The 23408-nt window shown below is 41.8% G+C and overlaps 1 protein-coding gene across 1 annotated transcript in view; it reads right to left on the reverse strand.

Annotated features, from left to right (window-relative positions):
* Positions 1-17474, reverse strand: part of FMN1 (formin 1) — a 378430-nt gene extending 360956 nt beyond the window's left edge. The window contains exon 1 of the mRNA XM_015141784.3: positions 14801-17474. Within this exon, the coding sequence (XP_014997270.3) occupies positions 14801-16655 (1855 nt within the window). The 5' untranslated portion in view covers positions 16656-17474. The remainder of the gene's footprint in view (positions 1-14800) is intronic.
* Positions 17475-23408: the final 5934 nt, after the last annotated feature.

The raw sequence follows: 23408 nt of genomic DNA on the forward strand, positions 1-23408 counted from the left end.
CACTAGCTTCATTCCGTTTCATTTTTCTTCCCTTTTGCTAATGCAATGTGGCCTATGCAGGTGTCCCTATATTCCTATCATCTCCTCCTCTGACATCTCGCCCCAAGGACAGTCAGGCATGTCCCCCAACGTTCCCGGCGAGATACTGCCACCTTCCTCTTGTCTGACCTCTCAATGTGGGCATACAGAGGCTTCAATTATCCTGGTAAATTCTGTATTTTCATGGGTTACTAGATAACCTGACTCCTCCTAGAAGTGAGGATACCATTGCTGTCTTCATTAAACCAGGTACACAGCTTTGAAACAAAGTTTTGATTATTCGAAAACACAGGGTTCTTCTAAGTATGAGAGCTATGATTTAGGGCTCCAACCCAGCTCAGATGTCAGTTCCCATCATCATGCTGTGTCCCTCCCAGCATGGAGAGATGGCGGCCACAGTAGTGGGAGAGGAAAAGAAAGGGTTCAGGGCAGAGGCTAGGAGCAGCCTCCTTCCAAAGTCTGCTCTAGCCCTTCACTATCTCTGACCTAACCTGAAAAGCTCCTTTTATTTCAAGACCCTGGATAAGTTCTTGGCGAAGTGATGATGAGCAGGTTCATCTCATCTCTTCTCCTGGAATGGAGGACTAGGAGAGGATGAGAGGCACAATGGCCACACCAAGCCCACAATTTTCCAGTCTGGTGATATTACTAATGATATTTCAATAATTATATAAGATTATGACACTTCACAGATTATCATAACTTAATGAAAAAATAGACATTTATTTTTGAAAGCTTCACCTCTTAATCCATATTGACTACGAGTCTAATAATTATATTGCACTGAAATGGAGTTGTGTATCCCCTTGAGTTAAGGTGCTAATGAAAATCTATTATGAATTTTACGAAGGCCACCAGGCAATTGCTTATTGAGGAAGTTTCAAGGGTTCCAAAATAAATACCTATATAGCTGTTGTTGGCCGGGCGCGGTGGCTCACGCCTGTAATCTCAGCACTTTGGGAGGCCGAGGTGGGCAGATCATGAGGTCAGGAGATCCAGACTACCCAGGCTAACAAGGTGAAACCCCGTCTCTACTAAAAACACAAAAAATTAGCCGGGCATGGTGGCGGGTGCCTGTAGTCCCAGCTAGTCAGGAGGCTGAGGCAGGAGAATCACCTGAATCCGGGAGGCGGAGGTTGCAGTGAGCCAAGATCGCGCCACTGCACTCCAGCCTGGGCAATAGAGCGAGACTCCGTCTCTAAATAAATAAATACATACACCCCTAAGTAGCTGGTGTTACTGAAACTCACTGTCACTAAAGATCCAAATAAGCTTCGTATTACCTTTAAATTGGTAGTAGGAACAGAATTTGGAAGAAAGGAAAGCACCGAAATTCAAGTCAGAAGATCCAGCATATTCCACCAATATACAGTTATGACTTTTCAGCTGGAACCTCATTTTAATCATCTATAACATGAAGGCACAGAGCCAAGGGATCCTTTTCACCTTTACTATTTAATTATCATTTTAAGAGGCAACAAATACCAACTAAATCATATACTGCCACATGGAGTGTATAGAACTGTCACTGACTTTCTTTAAAAAAGATAAGAAAAATTTTGAATGTCTTTAGGGTGTATGTTTCCAAAAATTTAAATTTCCTGAGGGAGAGATATTTTGTTCTTTAAAATATGTTGACATATTTTCTCTCTGTAGGCAAAGTGTATTTATTTCACTTTTTTAGGATTAGAAATAAATCCTGACGATGCCACTAGGCAGCAATATCCCTGAAAGAAAAGCAATTAACAACAAAGACAAATAAAATTTATTTTGTCCCTATGCAACTTTCCACCTATGGTTACACACACACACACACACACACACACACACACACACACAGCTGTTTATCCCCTTTAATTAAATTGAGAGTAGAAAACACATTCAACCATATGCTCCACTGCAGGTGATGAACAATTAAGAACTCTTCAAAAATAAAGTTGCTCTTGAACTAATTTTAGTGGGTACATCAAAAAAGAAAACAAAGCAACCATTACAGAGCGTCTGAAGTTCAGATCCGATTTTGAAGGAGTCTGCTCTAATGGAAGAGCCACCGGGGCAAGGAACGGCACATTCCCCCATCCCATGTTGACTCGTTACCCGGGTATCAGACACTACGATCAAGGGCATATGCACACAGAGAAACATTACATGATTCCTGCCACCCAGGAGCTGGTGATCTAGTGTCAGACTCCCATGTAAACAAATAATTACAACAATGTCAAGTGCTTTAAGATGGAAGAAGCGCAAAGCAATATCTGAAATATAAAAGAGGAAATGCTTAACTCTAACCAGGGAGGTTGGAGAGCTTTATGGAAAAAATGACATGTGTGCTAGGTCTTGACACATGAGAAGTTTATTGTGGAAACAGCATGTGCAAAGGCACAGAAGTAAAGGAAGGAAGGAAAAGGAAGGGGAAGAAAAGAAGGAGAGGTAGAATATAAATTGGAAATAATATTTTCCAATCTAATGTGTATAAACTAGGATCTTATTTTAATGGTCATATTCCTAATTGCTTGTGAGGCTAAGTATATTTTTATATACTCATTCATCATTTAGACTTTCTTATAAGTGAATTGACTATCTCCTTTGCTCATTTTTTTCCTCCTGGGTAGTTTTCCTTTCTTTTCTTAATTTATATGATTTCTTTACAAATGTTGGATGCTAATTGTCAGTCATAAGAGCTACAAATATCTTCTCCCAGCTTTTCTTCTTGCTTTGTTAAATGATATCATGTCATAGTCAAATGCTTTTCCTTTAATTTTAATTTTATATTATTTTAATATAGACAAATTCACCAGTAATCTTCATTATGTTTTGTGCCTTTAAGAAACCCTTTCCTAATCCTTCCGTATTTTCTTCTAGAAGCCGTTAAGTTTTCCTTTTCACATTTCAGTTCAAGATCCACCTGAAATAGATTTTTGTGCATGGCATAAGGTACATCCAACTTTTTTTTTCCCCACATGGATAACTAATTGTCCTAGCATTATTCATCAAATAATTTGTCCTCTCCCATTACAAATAATGGGAGCTGTTATAGGTAACATAATGTCACCTATCACAGGTAGGATCCCCTGGAAAACAGACCCTGAAAAGAGATTCCATGCAGAAGGTTTAGTGGAGAGCGCTCTTTGGAGCGATACCTATGGGAAAGTGAGGGACGCAGGACTGGAGAAGATGCAGTTTGGACAGAGGCCTCAGGTGATAATGTAGGGAGCACGGAGGCTGGGATGGCCCTTCAGAACTGCCCTACACGAGGCAGTGGTGCTGAGCTTCCGTACTCTCACACACAGGTAAGTCATTGGTCAGATCTGCGCTCGAGGAGAAGGTGTAAACTTGGGAGTACCTCCCCCCTTCCAGCTGATACCTCCCCAGAAACTGCCCTCTGCAAATGACACTTCAGACGGAACCTCAGAATGGGAGAGGTAGCTCCCATGCGGAGAGGGCAGTTCTTGGGGAGGCCCTCAGCTGTAAGCCTTTGGCTGGCAACGCTGCCAGCAGCAGAGGGAACAGGGTGTCAGTCTTGCAAGGGGGATCTGGGTGGCACCCACAGCATGCACTATACCACCTCGCTCATGTATCACTTTCACACTGTGGTACATGGACTACTCTATTTAATAGAACTCTTTTCCCCATGAAATAATTTTCAGATATATTTCCGTCCTGGTCACCGACACGTAATCTAATCTGTCAATAATGCCCTTCAAATATGTACCTATAACTATACCAACAACTCCAGATTCATCAGACTCTATAAATTACAGTAGCACATTTTCTCCCTTGATATGAGTATCTATTTCTAACGTAGCCTGACTTTTTGTTTTCAACAACTATACATTACCCAACTGGCTCAAAAATCAATATGCTGTCAGCTAAAACAGAAACTGAGGTCTCTGATGTCCTTTACTTGTAAGTGTATAGTTTAATCTCAATGCAGGATTTTTCCATTATCCTCTTGAGTTTAATCTTGTTCCATTTAGCTTAGGGAAATTGAATAAGCTCTGATTCTGTCACCTAACACCTCTTGCCGTTTCAATTTTTCTCTAAATTTGATAAAGGATGCCAAAAAGCTGTTAAAAAAATCCCATGAGGGCAGAGAGCAGCGATGAGTCTTGTGGCATGCCAATGATACCCTGACTTCTACTTCCACTCTTGGAAACCCATCCCATAACCCATTCTGTAAAGATCTTGCTCTGCTAGGTAATATTAATAGCGGGAATTTTATCAGCCTATTAATATAATGACTTATAGTGAGTTTTGTGCATAGCTTTTGGAAATCAATCACATGACCTCAACTTATATTTGCATTATACACAAGTTTTCTAGCAGCAGTGCCTACACAGAAGGCAAACTTCCATGGTGGGCATTAGGCACCCAGCAGGTGAGCCTTGCAGGACTCCCTGAATCACAGCCTTGTATAAGAGTTACAAGTTATACACAACTCTTGTATAAGAGTTACAAGTCCCTGCCTGGCCTTCTAGTTCACCAATGTGTTGGGTCATAAAATGAACCTTGGTTCAAACGTGCTGTCCTTTGATCATGGATAATGCAACACGGTTAATCTGTGACCAGTGAAATACATGAAACATTAAACCACCTCTGGTTTCTGTTTCAAGTTTGATCACTTGACTGCCCCTCAGTAACTGGATTTTACAATAAAGTTAAGTCTCATTTTAAAATGTAAAGCTGTCTGTTCTGGTAAAGCCAATCATATGTTGTAAAGTTATTCCATTTAAAAAACCAGTTTCTTTGCTCACAAAAGATTTGGCTTTGAGTACCCAAGTTCCATTTAATTCTACTTCCATCTTCTGAGTACATTTAGATTCCCAAACCCATGCAGAGATGAATAGTTTCAAGGTTAAAAAAAAAAAGGAAAAAAAAAGCATTTTCTAGCAAAATAGGGTAATAGCATCTAACATCGATAGCAATCACATAATATGGCACGAAACCTGTTTCATTGTTTAACATAGGAAAAATGGGAAAAAATGTGTCCCTGTTACCAGTTTTCAGACTAAGTTCTCTCATCATTCATCCATCCATTTATTCATTCATTCAATAGAACACTTACTGAGTATATGCTATGGGTCAGTTTCAGTAACTGATCCAGGTATACAATGATGAATGTGATACCGTTGCTATCTTTGAGGAGAGATTTTTTAAAAACCAAAAATAAAGAGACATCTGTTTCCATTTTGAAGTGTTCTATCACTAGGAGAAACAGGTTCCAAATGAAGATGGGACACCAAGAACAAAGCCAGGCAAACCCATTTTACTCTGCTGGGTGGCATGTCAGCTGCAGAATTCCCAATCATCCTGTCTGACTACTCCTAAGGACAATTTGTCACTTGCAGCCACAGCCTTATCACTGTAAGCTGGAAGGCTGTTTTTAATTAAAGTCAACAACCACAATTTCCTTAAAAGAATCAGTACCTATTAATCTACTATTTATAGAACTGCAAAGCATGCATCCAAAGTAAAAGATAAGGTCTTATATTCAAAAGCTTGATAAGAGCTAAAGATTAAGTTATTTATCACACAAGAATCAATGAGTTAATATTAAAAAAAAAACACATATAAGAGGCAGATAATTGAGGTCTAAAACTTACTGCCTTGATAAAAATATGATATGGAAATCAGGAGGGACAAAATTACTATTAGATGCAGAAATTGAGAACACTTTGAAGAGGTAAAATGTGACTTCACATGATTCAGAAATGATTGGTAGGAAGAAAGGGGACCTTTGTTTTTCTTTTCTTTTGCTCTTTCATCCTTTAAGATTTCACATTGAAATGACATTAGTAGTCAGACATGCCATTCCAGTTCCTTTCTGACTTAATTTAATTTAGAAAATTTTAAAACCCTGATTTAATTCAAAGGCTACTGAGTGAACCAGTTTGAAGCTAGACACTGTGGGGAGTACCTCAGAGGTATCCTTTATGACCTCTGCCCTCAAGTTTTTTTATTAATGCAAATTAGGTAGAAATCCAATATTAACCTACATGAAACAATAAGATATCGATAAAGATGCTACATAAGTAAGTGCCTTAAAAAAAAAAAAAACAGAAGCTAATGTAGCAGTTTTAATCAAGAGCAAATCGGGAAATCCACATAGAATAAACAACTCATTGTGAGCTATTATTTGTAGCATCATTTCATCATTGGAAAATACCAAAAGGAGTGGGATTTTAAAATCCTTTCTACCCCTGTGAACCAGCAATGGTGTGTAATTATAATAAAGCTAATTTTTAAAAGTGCTTTATGAACTATTCTCATTGATATTATTTCATTTTGATTCTCAAAAAACCACTATGAATTTGACATAATTCCTTCCAGCAACTGCAATCAGGGGAGTAATAACAAGCTACAAAATCGGTATTTCACTGACTCCACCAATTTTGGTGCTTCCCTCTCCCCCACACCAATTTCTCCTGAATCATTCTAGAAATCATGTGTGCTTGTGGATGTAATTCTTCCTCCTCATCACTGCTTTCATCTCTTGCTCCGGCTGCACAAGGCGCCTCTTGATGCTTCCAAAATGGGCACCAGCGCTGCTGTAGTCAAAGGTGCCAGATGTGTTGTCCAAGGCACAACTGCCTACCTCTCCCACTTCTCCTTAGGATAAGACAAAATCTCGTTCATTCTACCATAAATAAAACCATACTGGACAAAATCTAGTTCATCATGCCCTGTCACACCGTGCTCCCATAGCACCTCCAGCAGGGACTCTTGCTTCCCCAAGTCTGTACATCCTGTTATGCAGAACTTGCTTTCAATGTCCTAAAGAAATTTTAGTAACATTACTCTTTAAATTTTCACACTGCTTTTTTTATGGCAGTCCTCTCTCCAGGCATGAGTCCACGGGGCTGGCGCAACAGAAAATCTGGAGAACATACGTCATGCTATTTTGAGGGTTGTCCCTCCCCGGGGTAGCCGCTACCCTTGGATGTGGCTCAAGTTCTTGCTTTCCTTAAGATGAGCTTTGTCCTGTGATGATCATCCCAGCACTCAAGCAGATGACTCTGGACAGGCGTGACTGTCAAATCATCCAGACATGCCCAGACAAGTCTGAATCCTAGGGAGAACATAGCTGAGGCCCGAGCCGCACGCCTTATTTACTCTCCACATTTCCTCTGGGCTCACCTGGAAACCAACAGCTTTACTCAGTCATAGGAGCATTTCTGGGTTCTCCATCTAAACACAAAACTGAAACTCAAAACTTTAACATTTTAGAAAAACTAGGTGAAACCTGAATGAACTGATTGATGACTTTATTGTGAATAAAATTGTATTACCATGAATTTTTTTTTTTTTTGAGATGAAGTCTCTAGAGCTCTGTCATCCAGGCTGGAGTGCAGTGGTGTGATCGCAGCTCATTGTAACATCCTCCTCCCGGGTTCAAGTGATTCTCGGGCCTCGGCCTCCCGAGTAACTGGGACTATACCATGAATTATTAATACAAAAATCCGAATCTCAGTGTTTGAAGTCCTCACTCACTTGCTTAGCACGAAACCCAGTCCTCAAGAGAGGAAGTCCCTACCTCTCTTGAACAGCTCTTCCACACTGCAAAACTGTTGGGCTTCTGATGATAAAGTTCTTTCATTTCTTTGTGCCAAAGCTCCTTCTTCCTCAAGTGTAGGGGCCCTCCTAGGAGGATGAGGAAGTGTTTGTCCACAGACATTCTGACCCGGAAGTCTTCTTCTCTCGTGGTACTTTTCCTTCATTAGTTTTTTGTTCCTCCCTATTGTCCAACATCCTTCCAGAACCCCTCAGATCTGTCTATATCCTATACGTGTCTGAATTCCAATTCTGACCTGATTTCAAGTTCTTTCCTATAAGGCTCTGGGCCCTTGTTTCAATGTACTGGAACAATCCATGACTGTGAAAAAAATTCCTAGAACCTTCCATGAGAGGGAAGAAATTCCAGAACATGCCGTGATAGGAGGCTGAGCTGCTGGGGCACACAGAGGAACTACAGGGGGATAGCATGACCTAGTATCACAGCCCAGGGGCCATAAAGCTGCATTAGATATGGTCTAATTCCAATTTTAAAATTATCTAACAGAAGTCACTATCCCTGTAAGGGATCAGAAAGCAAATAAAGTGAGATCGGCACCATAGTCATTTATCTGCTCACAGTTATCAAGAGGAAGGGGGTGGGGCCACAGTGGTATCTACTGTTTTCAAAAAGTACTCTCTCTCAGGAGTCCCTAAGAAATAAAACAAAACAGGCCGTGGCTCACGCCTGTAATCCCAGCACTTTGGAAGGCCGAGGCGGGCAGATCACGGGGTCAGGAGTTCGAGACCAGCCTGGCCAACATGGTGAAACCCCATCCCTACTAAAAATACAAAAAGTAGCCGGATGCACGCCTGTAATCCCAGCTACTTGGGAGGCTGAGGAAGGAGAATTCCTTGAACCTGGGAGGCAGAGGTTGCAGTGAGCCAAGATCACACCATTGCACTCCAGCCTGGGCAACAAGAGCGAGACTCCATCTCAAAAAAAAAAGAAAGAAAGAAAGAAAACAAAACATATGCTTTCAATTTTCAGTACTTTGCTTTATCAATTTGATATAATGCTTGTAATCCAATTACAACCCGAAAAGTTTGTCTTTTTCTTTTTCTTTTTTTTTTTTTTGAGACTGAGTCTCGCTCTGTCGCCCAGGCTGGAGTGCAGTGGCTAGATCTCAGCTCACTGCAAGCTCCGCCTCTGGGGTTTACAGCATTCTCCTGCCTCAGCCTCCCGAGTAGCTGGGACTACAGGCACCCGCCACCTTGCCCGGCTAGTTTTTTGTATTTTTTAGTAGAGATGGGGTTTCACCGTGTTAGCCAGGATGGTCTCAATCTCCTGACCTTGTGATCCGCCCGTCTCGGCCTCCCAAAGTGCTGGGATTACAGGCTTGAGCCACTGCGCCCGGCCAGTTTGTCTTTTTCTAATGTCCCAACCAATAATGCCATGAGGCAGAATGTTGAGTTATGTAAACAAATATATCCAATGAATTATTCCTTAAAATTTAGTATCTATTTACTTTAAAAATAGTTTTATCTTTTACATTTATCAGTGGCTGTAACTTTTAATCATGGTATTATTCTGCTATTTCTACACATCTTTGGAATGATTTTGGATGGCTGTGCATAGCCAAAGGCCACAGACTGACAACTTTGCTTTATATCTTGTACTCTGAATCCAAAAATAGAGACATGTGAAAAGCAATTCAGTGGAAGGTGTCGTCAAAGCATAATTCAACCTTAATCTGGGGAAAAATGCACAGGCATAGAGCTGGCTTGGGATTTTAAAACGTCAGATTTTGGCCGTGGTCCTGGCCTTTAAGTCACATTTCCCTTTAAAAACCAAACACACGAGAAAAATACTCACCATTTATTTTATACAGAAACCGACCTTAAAATACAAATTGTTCATTAGTAGAACATTTATTTCATATTTCACATGCCAATTAGCTATTCTTAATTTGAGATAATTGGAAAATACACTCTTTAAAATTCTCTTTATGCTTTACACAAAAAGCAAGCAGGCACAATGGGATCTCAATCATTGTGAAATTTTAAGAGCTTTGTGTGTTGTGTTTTGAAAAAAATATACAAATATTATTTCTGAATCCATGGACAAAAAATCATATTACCAGGACTTCCAATTTACTTTCTTTTTGTATGAACTTTTAACAGTAAAAAGATGGTCAACCTAATCAAATTTAGAGGGAAAAACGTCACATGAGAAAGAAATAAAACACGGTAATAATCATTTAGGTATTAAGATTACCACTGTTCTGTAACAAAACATATACCCATCTATCATATAAACACACATTCTTCTTTCCCCTGTTGCTCATTTAAAATTCCATCCTATCTTTCACATCCATTCATTAATAAATCGGAGGGTAGCCACTATCTCCACTTCCTTATCACCTACTCATCTTTAGCCTCTTGTAGTCTACTCATAGACATCATTCTACCGAAGTAACTCCCCCAAAGAGGGTTAGAAGCAACAGTATTTTCCTGTTCTTTATAGCATAATTCATCCCCATCATCCAGTTTCCCACCGGCCCCTCCAGATCCACTCCCCATTTTTCTCAACCTGCTCTTGGCCCTGGAAGGCTGACCCCGTAGGCCACAGCCACTGGCTTGGCTCCTTTACACTGTGCTTTCTGGTTGGTTCAGTTAGAGGAGGTTTACAGGAAGTGGTCCAGAGGAGAGTGAGGCTGGGATATTTATCCCCACAGCTTCCTCTCCGCTGGGTGGGTCTACCACAAACCACGGTTCCTGCCAGAGGTTCCCCTCCATTAGTCTCCCCTCTCTGGGCTCCAGTGACCACTCCTTCCCTTGTGCCTTCAGCCTGGCAGGTATCTGTTTCCTCTCAGGACTCTGAGTCATCCAGGGGCCTCTCTGAATTGCTCTCTTCCGTTGGTTTCTGGATTATGCTCTATCCTCATCCTAGCCCTACCTCCCGGACTAGTGCTTTTTGGGCGCTGCGTTTACAGCTCTCTAACAACCTCCATTTCCCCTTGTAACAATCATGTATTCTCAATGCTAAAATTCTTGCCTCAAAGGACATGGGGAAAATATAGAAAAGTGTGGTTCAGGTATAATTGTACTCCCCACCCCCCACCCCACACACGAGCACTCTAGGTGGTGAATTTGTTTTTTTCTTAAAAAATAAAAGAAGTTAAATCACTCTTGAAGAATCATAAAAGTAACATATTCACTACAACCAGAGGAACAATATAAAAATATGTAAAGGGAAATAAAATTAATGTCTTTCTCCAATGCTTCTGCATCTTTCCCCTTCACTCACTTCATTCCCCACCTCCACTGCCTTGACCCTCAATAAGGAATGTTAACAGCCTGGCCAGTTTTCTTACACACCCGTCTCCATTATATTCAAACCTGGACCAAACATATATATTTATATATCAGGAGGGGTGATAGTTGTTTTACAAAAACTGAGAGCATTTTATGTATTATTTTATAACTCAAATAGATACAAATCTAGATCAGTACTCTGAAGAGCCTTACAATATTACAGAGCATAAATGTACAACCATTTATTTAAACATTTCTCTAATGATGGACATTCAAATTTTGTCTAGCTATTTTTTGCCACTACAGACAATGCTGCAATAAACCCCCTTATGCCTATATTCTTATTGGTACATATGTTTATGTAAGCTAAATTCCTAAAAGTGGGATTGCCAGGTCATAGTTACATGGAGTTTTAATTGGGATCCTATTACTTTCTCAAAACTGCATAGCAACATACTTTATGTCCGCTTAATTCCTGTTTTTGTTTTATATGGGTAGAATATGGCTGATGCAATTTTTGAGTCCTATTTTCCCCCGAATTAATTTTAGATAATTTTCTATGTACTACATACTTTCTGTAGTAATATTAAATGGCTGCATATATCTATTAATGTTGTGAAGCTTCTTTACAATTTTATTGGAATTGCATCAAACCTTCATATTAATATGGCAAGAGTTTATATTTACTTCCCATAATGCATGTCCACAGAGAAAATCAAAGCTTTGACAGTAGCATTAGGGGTTTACACATGTAAATAAAATTTATTTCATGTATGTCTCTTAACTCAATAAATTGACATTAATTACATATTTTCATAGGCACAGGAATTGATCAGGTGATTCTCAGTTCTCAATATCAGGAAGAACTATGTCTGGAGCATATGCTTCCATCACCACATCAGTGACTGCCGTCAAAGGAAAACAACCACGAGATTACTCAAGAGCACACTAAAGATTGGGCATTTCCCGAGTATGGTGAGCCAAACTCCCTGTGATTCTTCTGGCACGAAAAGGGTTTACTTTGAATCAAAGGTAAATGAAGGCAAGCACAACAGAAAGGAATCCTAGCACCAAGCCCCAAGGACACTGCTTTGCAGGCTAGCACAACTAGAGTTCCTCAAGGTTTGGGGGAAGACCATACTCCACAAAGGCTTGGGAACATTCCACATCCATCTCCATCCCCCAAATAAAATACTATAAAACCCATCTCCCGGTTGGCGGTGGGAGAATACAGGAGAAGAAAAACCTGACTACCAGTTCTTGTTAGTATATTCTCTATTTTATCACCACTAGGTAAGAGATTCCCACGCACCATCCTTGAAATGAGAAGTTAAGAAAATTACAAAGCCAGTAGAAGGTACATCACTGGCCTCTGTGATATCCTTATGCTATATCCTGCATGAATGGTAATGTTAGCTTTAACTGCTTAGTCTTGTAACAAGGATAAGCGAGTTTCACTGTTTCCTGGGAATTACTACTTGCCTCTAACATTGAAGAGTCTTCCAACTGGAAACAGATCTGTTTTTTTTGCCAGACTTAATATCTTACTTGAGCAGTTAATGAGAGCTTTCAATAATCTTAATGACATCACTTCAATAAAAATACCTAGATGTTATTTCCACAGGAAATAAATGTCCACAGACCATAAACTTAATCTGGTTAATAGCTAACCTGGGAGAAAGGTGGGAGTTGGATTCAGACAAAGGGACACTGTGAAGGTAAATGAATTATTCACCCCTCTTTCTGGACTGCTGGCAACTGTCTGAGCCCTCTTCTAGGTGGGAAGAGAAATGAAGTGAAAGACAAAGGTAGCTGGAAACAGGAAAATTCTCCCTGTACAGGCTTCCCAGCTGCAGGGAGTCACTGAAGGGTTCAGAATATAAAGAGGACTCACGGCAACAGGAAAGGGAAAATCAAGAAAGGAAAGGGAACTAGAACACAGGATACAAATCAAACGGAACTAGAGCACAGGATACAAATCAAAGGGAACTAGAACACAGGATACAAATCAAAGGTACTATCTGGGGAACCCCCTCCCTCATGCCTTTCAAAGTGGGGCCAATAGGAGGTAATGGCTGGAGGCCCTGCAGGAAGTCTCCACAGTAGAGAAGTTACCCATATCAGAAAAAAAAGCTGTTACCCACTCCTACTCTCCTTTCCTTTTCCAGCCCCGTTTTTTTATAAGGTTAAAAGCACAGGACATCCTTACAGTTCTTATGACTGGCTCCTGAAAGTGCTGCTGAAGATCCCAGTGGAAGGCTGAGGCCAAAATAAAGGGAATGTTATGGGTGATGGCATGGAGAGCCCAAGGGAACGCGTGATCATCCGTTCAACTTGTCACTCAGGGGGCTCATGGTCAGTCTCCAAAAGAAACTGAGTGTGCTCTGTGTGCCTGCCTTGACTCAGATACACTGGAGCGTTTATGATATTTTTCAAATAGAAAAAGGGTGAAATAATAAAATAATCCTAAATTGAGGAAAAAGAGGATTTACTGAAAAGCAATGTATTGAATGCACAGTTTCTGCACAGTTTTTGGAGTTAAGGCAGCTAAGATATTCTACACTCATGCCTCCAGGAATCTCTCCCTTAACCTCAGAGAGTTTCCTTGTCAAGTGATTCTAAGTCCTCAGCATCCGATAGGAGAAAGAGAAAGAATTTTCATCACTAGGGTTCTGCGATACATGATATAAAATCTACGATTCTGGGACTTTCCTGGTGAAGCATATTGGTTATGAAAGTAGCAACTCTCGTCAAAACAAGATTGACATATTGCAAAAAACAAGATGAAAAGCATTTACCGCATTTTAAAAGACCTACCCCCGGATCAATGATCCAGAGAGATTTATAAAATTTCACAAGTTCAAAATGACCAAAAAGCTTTGAAGCTCCTCTTCCCTAGATATATTTTTTATCTCAAAAATTGCACTTGATGTTTGCTCTAACCTGTAAGAGACTGTCTATCACATTACGAGCTATTCCTTAGACAAAGCATTGCCCATATGCTGTTAGAGGATCTCTGAAAAAGAACACAAAACCTGCACAATGGCATATAAAACCCTGAGATTCTGGCCACAACAGCCTAGAAAATGTAATGAATACTGGAGTGGCGCTTCTTTTACACAGTCTTTTTTGGTCCTATTGAATCCCAAAAATTATTTTCACGTAACATTTTAAATCATATTAAGTATATAAGTCAAACGAGCTCTTTACATAAGAAATGATGCTATACCAGTAACAGTAACAACCCGTAAGTAAAAGATACCTACAGAATAAAGTCAATTTGTGCTTATATGGGAAATTTAAAAACCGTAAAAAAAAAAAAAAAAGAAAAAGAAAACTTGGAACCAAGTGTCTTCAAATTAGACTGAATTCATTCCTCTTCTGGTGAAAAACAAAAGTTTTTGTCATAAAATAATAGCACTTACCAAGATGATTGCTAAAACAAACAAACAAAAAAACCTCTAACTACAGACATAAGTGAAGACACAGCGTACTTTTGCACTTTGCTTAGAGAATCCCTAGAATGACTCCAGCAGCATGAACAGCAAAATTCAGGTCAAGAGGCCAATTACCTACTGGTACCATCAAAGGCAGGGACAAGTTACTACTTCTCTCTGCCTGTTCCTGTTTCCTTTGAGAGTCACTGTTACGCAACCACAGAAGTAGCTTTAGAGAATGCCAAAATAATAATAATAATAATAATAAATAAATAAAAGACATTCACAAAGTATTGCTTCTGGAAGCAACTATAACTCTGAACCACTAGGTCAAAACCATCCTCATCATCTCCACACCTCCCTGTTCCACTCCCCGTTTCCTTGCTGCAAAGTGAACTAACAGGCCTAGGAATTTTGGTCCATTGTTAATTAGTCAGTTTCTAAGTGGCACAAGCAGACTGATAGTTCTCGAATCAGCCAAGAACAGATTCCAAACATCTTAAACAGAGACTAACCTGTAGGTGACTGGTGCTGAGGCTCAGCTGTGGTCTTCCCTGGCCCCAAGCTCTTTTCCAAAGGTTCCCCAGGCACCAACCGAGGTTGGCCTGCTCTGAGGAAGGCCGGGCTGGCTCCTTTGGTCTCCGTGACCTTTGTAGAGGATGGTGGCTCCAAGGTGTCAGCAGAGAAGACACGGCTCTTTCTACCAGGAGAGTCATTAAGAGCAGCTTCCCTCTCACCAGGCAGTGCAGGGAGCCGGAGGATCCTGTGATGCTGCTGAGGGCTGGGGAGCCTTGGAGACAGAGGCGAGGGAACAGGTGACGTCCGTTTGTGTGTGCTGGACTGCGAGGCTGAATTATTAAACACCTTGCCGAGAGCTGCCGGTGCTGGGGGGCATGGCTTCTTCTTATCCCCTCTGGGTTGGGAGGAGTCAGGACCTACTTTGTGGGGCAGATCCAGAAACAAGGACTTGTGGCCACTGAGGGGCAACCCGGCTCTCCTCTTGTTTCTGGTTTCTGGGCGAGCGTGAGGGGCGCTCCTGTGGACAGGGAAGCCCAGTCTTTTCCCCTCAGGGGCTTCATCTAACTTCTCGCTCTCTATCACCTTCAGGAGGACCTTGTTCACAGCCCCCTGGGCACAGGCCGACGCACTAGAACTGGAGGCTGTTTCCCTGGCTGGCGACTGCGAGGACCCATCCCCTTGCCGCTCCTTGCCCCGCCGCCTGGAACCATGAGCCCCGACCTCAGCTCCCGGGAGGGTGAGCAAGTCAGCTTTGGGTACAAACTCAGCGTGGGCTGCTGGGCAAATGGCAATCCTCGCCTTACCCTTAGAATGCGCTTTAACTACTCTTTGTACCTGGGAGGACAGGTCCTGAACTTTGGCCACCACTTTGGAGACAGGTATCTGCTTGCAAGTCTGCTTAGCCGGCTTCTCCATCTCATCCTTTTCTGCCTCTGGACGCTTCTCAGGGTCCTGGTGACTTTCAGACAAACCTGCTTGCTGATGCTCCAGCCCGCTCGGCGGCCTCCGAGCTCCATCCCCTCCTGCCTCTGGGGAGCTGCAGTCTGGGGGCAGCACTTCTCTTCCGAGCCCAGTGTCCTTGAAAGCCGTCTCAAAGCTCCCAAGGCTAAGGTCTGTGTCTGGCGTCTTGGGAATATCTGGGGGGCAGCTCTCTCTCCTCTGCAGGGATGAGGCAAGTGCTCCATTCGGGAGCAGATTTCCTCTCTCCTCTAGTACCCAAAGATTAGGCCTTGTTCTAGAAAGAGGAAGGGAGTGGCTGGAACAGATCTGGTCCTTGCCCATCAGAGGAGCTGATTCTCGGCCTCCACGCCCTTTTCTTTTTGTCCTCTTCTGTGGGAGAGCCCCAGCGCTCTCTCTCCTTCCACCAGACCTCCGAGGCTTTTTGTTCCCGTGGGTGCTCCTCTTGTTGGGAGGGCCCACGGGGAGCTCTCCCTGCCAGTCACCAGCACTCTGGAAACAGTCATCCTCGGGGGCCAGGCTCACCGACAGCTCTTGCAGCTTCCCCTCCTGGTTCCCCATCGTGATCCCGAGGATGTGGTCTGAGCTCAGGAGATTGGTTAGCAGTCTCTCCCTCTCTGTGGTGAGTTTGTACAGCTCAGTCAGAATGTCTTTCGTGGGAGTCTGCTTGAAAAATATGTCGCCTGGATGTTCATCCGGCTCCTGGCTGAGGCTGATGATGTCTGACTCCTCCCTGACTTGGTAGCAGTTATGAAAACCTTTCTTGGATCTGTCTAGAGTTACAGCGCCCTTGTATGAAAATCCTCTGACTTCCCCCTTTGGAAGATAGAAGCTGATGTAGCAGAGTTCCGTAATGGGCTTATGCAATTGGAGGGTGCAATGAGTACCTTCCATTATGCCTACCTAATTATTCATGCCTTGGAGATGCCAGTTTGTGGTCAGGCTTCCCAGGCTCCAGTGGTGAGGCATGTGATGGTGGCTCTGCAGAGAAAGCAGCTGACAGTCATCTCCAGCAATGAGACTGCCTGTTAGAGGAACAGGGGAAGAAAGCAGCTTGTCTAACAGAGTGCATAAATCACACACCAACATAAAATCAAAGCATAACCATGACTTATCCTTCCTCTCTGGCTGACCTCAACAACTCAAGGAATCAGACAACAGCCCGATTTCAATCTCTTCCTCCCCACTCCTGATCAGTAGAACTTTTGTATAACTGAGAGATGGGAAAGTCCTCTCACTTCAGCCCCAGGACAAAAGTTCCTTTTCACTCCATGGGGACTCACTGTGCATCCTGGATCAGGTCTCTCAACTTCTCTAGACTTCAGTTTATGTTCTTCTGTAAAACAGAGCTATCATAATTCCCAGAAGTCCTTCTCTAGCGGGCTTTGAGATCCTTAGAAAACATAGCCATTTTCATAACTCATATTTGGAATATTACTTTGCAAAGATAGATCAGGCCTTTTTACCCTCTAAAAACCACCTTCAAGATCTGAGCTCAAATTATCGATTTAACTTAAAACACAATGTGAGGAAAGATCTTAGGCCCCAAATTTGGAGTCAACAGTAAACATTTCAATGTAAAAGTTTAAAATTTAAGTAATTCAAGTCTGAATCAAGTTTTGTGATTTTCTTTTTTATTTATTTTTTCTTGTTGTGTTTCCTTCTTATTTCCTTCCTGTTGTCTATTTGGAGCCAAATGGAATGGCAGAGGAACAGTAAAAAATCTGTAAGGAAGTGCTGGCCCTGTACAGATTTTCCATGACTTCACCACAGAAACGGCTGAAATGCCACATAATTAGGGAAGGTGGCTGCCTCCTTGTGTGATATGAGGGACCTCAGAAATGTCTCTGTGGTTACCATCCCCACACACAAACTCTATATTCCTAGTTTCTTAAGTTACTGCCCAGTCTTCAAGTCTTCCTTGCTTAAAAGAAGCACCGCCTACACCCTGGGAATGATAATACAGTAACTATTCATTAGCCCTCGAGATATCTTTAGTGAATTATTTTCCTCAGGTTTTTCCTAACTGCTTCTAAATAGCAAAAAGCTACATAAAAGTATATTTTGAGTGAAGGAAGAGAGAAAGGAGGAAGAGTCTGGTAAAAGTAACTCCTTGAGGAAGAGAGAGAAAATTAAGAGTGATAAAATGAAGGTTATGAAAATTGCAGATATCTGGTCAAACCAGAATGTCAGGAGACCAGGAGAGGCCTTGCCTCTTTCACAATTGTACATGGGGCTGTTCTCATTCAAGCAGTCTTTTTTTTTTTTTTTTTTTTTAGAGATGGGTTCTTGCTCTGTCGCTTAGGCTGGAGTGCAGTGGTACAAACATGGCTCACTGCAGTCTCAACATCCTAGGCTCAAGTTGTCCTCCCACCTCAGCCTCCTGAGTAGGCGGGACTACAGGCATGTGCCACCACCACCCAGCTAGTTTTTTTGTATTTTTTTGTAGAAACAGGGATTCGCCATGTTTCCCAGGTTGGTCTGGAACTCTTGGACTCAAGCGATCCTCCCACCTCAGCTTCTCAGAGTGCTGGGATTATAGGTGTGAGCCACTGCTCCCAGCTGTATTTTTAAAACTTTTCTAAAATGTTCATTGCCAGCATTTTCTAAAGATGCACATGTGTAAGGATACTTAATAATTATTGGTACAAACTGTCTGCATATGTCCAAGAACTCACTTAGGAGGTAGTCTCTTATTGTGTAATTTATAATAATCAGTAATAAAAGCAATTGCAAAGCTGTCAATATCCACTGAGCACGATACTGAGCACTAAGCATTAGGAGCTCAGTGAATGAATTCTCAGACAAACTGAAGGGAAGCAGCAGATGAGCTATGCTGTTCTGGAAACACAGAATGCTCTCCTTTCTCTTCAAGCATCATTTTCCTCTAGCTCCTCTTATCTCCTCAATTCCCATGGATTAGGAGAAGTGTGTGATGCTGGGGGAGGAGTGTTAAAAATGTTCAGAATTGGCTGGGTACGGTGGCTCATGCCTGTAATCCCAGCACTTTGGGAGGCCGAGGCAGGCGGATCACGAGGTCAGGAGATCCACACCAGCCTGGTCAACATGGTGAACCCTGTCTCTACTAAAAATACAAAAATTAGCTGGGCGTGGTGGCACGTGCCTGTAATCCCAGCTACTCATGAGACTGAGGCACGAGAATCCCTTGAACCCAAGAAGCCGAGGTTGCAGTGAGCCGAGATCGCGCCACTACACTCCAACCTGGTGACAAGAGTGAGACTCTGTCTCAAAAAAAAAAAAAAAAAAATTTTCAGAATCCGTTCAGAGTCACAGCACAGTCTATGCTGTAATTTCAAATAGGAATATGACAGTGTATTCTATTCCCCAAGAGAAGGAATTTGTATATACTGAGCACATATACACTTATATTTTCATTTTGTTGTCTCATATAATCAGTACATCTCCATTTTACAGATGAGGAAACTGAAATTCAGAGAGATAAAGGAACTTGTCTAAGGGAAGATGGCTCAGAATATGCAAGTTTCAAACCCAGGTCTGTCTCACTACATTGCTTCATAGGTCATGTTGTTCTTCATCTACTGCCTTCTACCAACAAATTGGTTTTCCATTTAATTTGAATAAAGGAGCTTTTTTTTTTTTAATTTTGTTAACTTGGTGTTACATAATTTCTTAACAAAGTCTCACATCTTGCTACTTTAACACTCACTGGGGCCAGGCTTAGCAGCTCGCCTCTGTAATCCCGGCACCTTGGGAGGCCAAGGTGGGAGGATGGCTGGAGCTCAGGAATTTGAGACCAGTCTGGGGAACATAGTGAAACCTTGTTTCTACAAAGAAAGAAAGAAAGAAAGAAAGAAAGAAAGAAAGAAAGAAAGAAAGAAAGAAAGAAAGAGACAGAAAGAAAGAAAGAAAGAAAGAAAGAAAGAAAGAAAGAAAGAAAGAAAGAAAGAAAGAAAGAAAGGAAGGAAGGAAGGAAGGAAGGAAGGAAGGAAGGAAGGAAGGAAGGAAGGAAGGAAGGAAGAAAGAAAGAAAAAGAAAATTAGCTGGGAATGTGGTGCAAGTCTGTACTCTCAGCTGCTAGGGAGGCTGAGGCAAGGGGATTGCCTGGGAGGCTGAAACTGCGGTGGACTGAGATTGCACCACTGCACCACTGTACTCCAGCCTGAGAGACACAGCAAGACCCTGTCTTTCAAAAAAAAAAAAAAAAACACACTCATTGGAGAGCTTCAGCACGTCTGATCAGGTAAAGCACTGCCTCCTAAGGTCATCCCTTAAACAATAAAATCTAGAAAAAGGGCACCAGGAGTTCACTACAGCTGGTACAGACAGTAAAAACACTCAATGAAGATTCTAATTTAGAAATAAAAGAAGAGAGGGACTGATATAAAGGCCATATCCTTTATGAGAATTACGGACATGTGGTGCCTGTTTACAGGATCAAGTACTTTTTCCCCCTGGTCTTTATAAGTCTTGGTTATGTAAATGGAGAAAATATCATGGTTAGAATTCTGTATATTAGTCACAGTTGGGAAACTCAAGACGAGATTTAGAAAATTATAACATTGGATTTTATAGCAGTAAAGCCACAACACAAGGCATAAAGCTACTATTATTTAAAAAAAAAAAAAAAAAGAACTTCACACTATTGCCTCATCCACCCAGAAACTTCCATATAGAATGCTCTTACCACACTTGTGGTACACACATCCGGAGCCAAAGAGGAGCAGAACAGAGGGAAAAAAAAAGAAATGGGAGTTTGTCTTATGATCTTAGGACTACAGTTTCTTTGTTCTGGGCCCTGGGAAGCAGTATGCTGTAAGAAACTTTGTACTGAACATAGACGAAGGAGCTTCACTATCCCAGGATCCAGTGAAGAATCCTAAGCTACTTATTTATACTTGTTATAAAAAGATTACGTCAGAAGTAGAGACTAGACAAGTAGGGGTAACACTAGTGGTATAAATCACTTAGAAAGGTCTTTCAGTATTCCAGAAAGAAGCGTTGATGGCTAAAACTAAAGCAGTAGCAATGTGGATGCAGAAGAGATAGTCAATTTAAAAAGACAGATTTCAGGCCAGGCATGGTGCCTCATGACTATAATCCCAGCACTTTGGGAGCCTGAGGTGGGTGGATCACTTGAGTTTGAGACCAGCCTAACCAACATGGCAAAACCCCATCTCTACTAAAAATACATAAAAAATCAGACAGGCGTGGTGGCACATGCCTGTAATCCTAGTTATTCGGGTCTCATGCTAAGGCGTGAGAATTGCTTGAACCCAGGAGATCTAGGCTACAGTGAGCCGAGATTGTGCCACTGCACTCCAGCATGGGTGAAAGAGTGAGACTCTGTCTCTAAATAAATAAGTAAAAATTAAATAAAAAGATAGAATTGAAAGGGTCTGATGGTTAATTGAGTATGTGTGACAGGAAAGAATTTAGTTTCATGATTTCAGATGTAGGTGACTGGGTAGATTGTGGTGCCATTCACAAAGATAAATGCACACAGAGGAATAGGCTTCAGGAGAAGAAGATGAATTCAGTTTTGGAAATATTGAATATCAGGGGAATAATCAAACAAATATGTCCAGAACACTGCTAGATGTAAAGGGATAGAGAACAAGATCTACGCTAAAGTTAACACGTTTGGAAGGAATCATACAGTATATAAGGTGTTTCAATTCCATGTAAGATAAAGTAAGTGCACTCTATCCCAGCTCTCCCACTGAATGCAACTGCAAAAAACACCAGCATAAAATGCATAGAGCAGCTATCTGAACACTCCAAAAGTAAATGGTAGCAAGCAGATTGATGAGGAAGACCAGGCTTTGAAATATCACCCAACTGTAAAGCAGTTAAGTTTCTCAACTTTATCCTTCAGTAGCCCTTAAGCCTGGACTCAGATGTGCCTGAAACATGGCAGTGAGTATCAGCACAAACAGAGGAAGTTATAGGAGAAGTCCTGTAATTCAGAATCAAGAATAGGAAGACGTTTTCTTGTTGGCACCTAAAACTCCGAGGGAGGAGAACATCTCTCTATGATTAGAGGAATTGTAGTCCCGAAATGTATGGGGGAAAACCCCTATTCCTTTTTCTCTCACTCTCTTCTGCCTCTCGTTGGTTTCAGGTGTGGGCAGAGTTGCAGGAAGTTTGTAGCCAAAGAGTTGGCGGGTTAATAGTCCTAGATTTCTAGTTAGAGGACTGAAATCAGAGCCTCAGAGAGCCCAGAAGTATGGGGGAGATTATGGAGAAGGATCTTACAAAGTGACCCATAAATTTATTCACGGACACCTGAATTAACCCCAACCTGTGGATTGTGGATCTGATCTTAAATAGCCTATGAAGGGCTTTGAAAAGAAATGAAGAGATAAGACAATTTCCCAGGGCCTAGGCTGGCCACTGGGTGGCACATACATGGCATGGAGCACTGCAAAAGCTTTGAAAATGCAACTGACATGAAAACCACAACCCACAGAAGGCTCATTGGAACTTGCGACCTGAGCCAAACCAGGCTGACTAGCTGGTTGTTTCAAGAAAAAAGCATCTTCCCTGAGCAAATGAACCTCAACCTCAACCTCTTCTAGTGTGTTCCACGTCAGAAGAACGCTTTAGAGCAGGGCAAACTCTTCTCTGTGACAATCCATTAGAAAGTCAGAATGCAGTATGGAATCATCACACATATTTTTCATCCAAGAAACCAGAGGAAAAAGAGCTGTAAGTCCTAAGAGAAAAAAAGCAAAATGACAGGAAATCACTGCGCAGTGGGGTTAAATGCACTGGCGTTGCAATTCCATGCTGAGTTCACAGGACTATTTCAAACAGCATTGCCTCATTCTACTTGGACTCAAATGCAGCAGCTCTGCAGGAGCCACACACTAAAGTATACATCTTAATTCGGCCTATGAAGTGACCTGCTCTGGTTATGTTCAAGGTAAAAGCACTTTGCTTCCCAGGGAGTCTTCATGTCTTCTATTTCCTCTGACAGGCTCCAGGCTGGCATTCTCTCTATGACAATGTTGCAGCAGTGATTTCTTCCTTGACTCTTTTTCCAGTAAACAAGTAGATTACCTCACTCTACCCCAAATGAAAATATCTGTTGTGCTTCATCATAATGAGAAATTATTGCCTTTTAGTAGATGCTGTCTATTGTTCATAGCATATTTCACCAATGCTTAAAATAAGATTCAAGAATTAGTTGTAGTCATTCTGTCTGCTGATGGCAGACATCCTAATTGATTTTGGCCTTAAAAGGCCAATGCAAAGCTTTCTTTGCCTAGTCATTGGCACAGTCTTTCCCTGTGACTCCATCTGAGCCCAACACGGCTAAGATAGATTACCGGTATTCCATTACTAAACTGGAAATTTTGTATTAGTCCAGTCAAATTCACACTCTACCTTTCACATCTTCCTAAGACCAAGAGACTGACTTTCATGAACTCAATCAACAAGTTCCCTTGCACTGTGGCTTCTACTAGATTTGGCCATTGGAAAATAGTAACAGATTGGAGGGCAGATGGAAAAGGGCTCAGGACCTTTATCCCCTGGCTCCCTCTCTCCTGGGCTAGAGTTTGGCAGTAGGTGTGCCCTCTACTGAAGACCACGCCCCTCTGGGGTAGTCCTCCTCCAGCTGCAGCTGCTTTCTCTGAGTACCATTACTGCTCCCTCTCCTTG

The sequence above is a fragment of the Macaca mulatta genome, chromosome 7 (assembly GCF_049350105.2).
Source record: "Macaca mulatta isolate MMU2019108-1 chromosome 7, T2T-MMU8v2.0, whole genome shotgun sequence".
NCBI classification, from domain to species: domain Eukaryota; kingdom Metazoa; phylum Chordata; class Mammalia; order Primates; family Cercopithecidae; genus Macaca; species Macaca mulatta.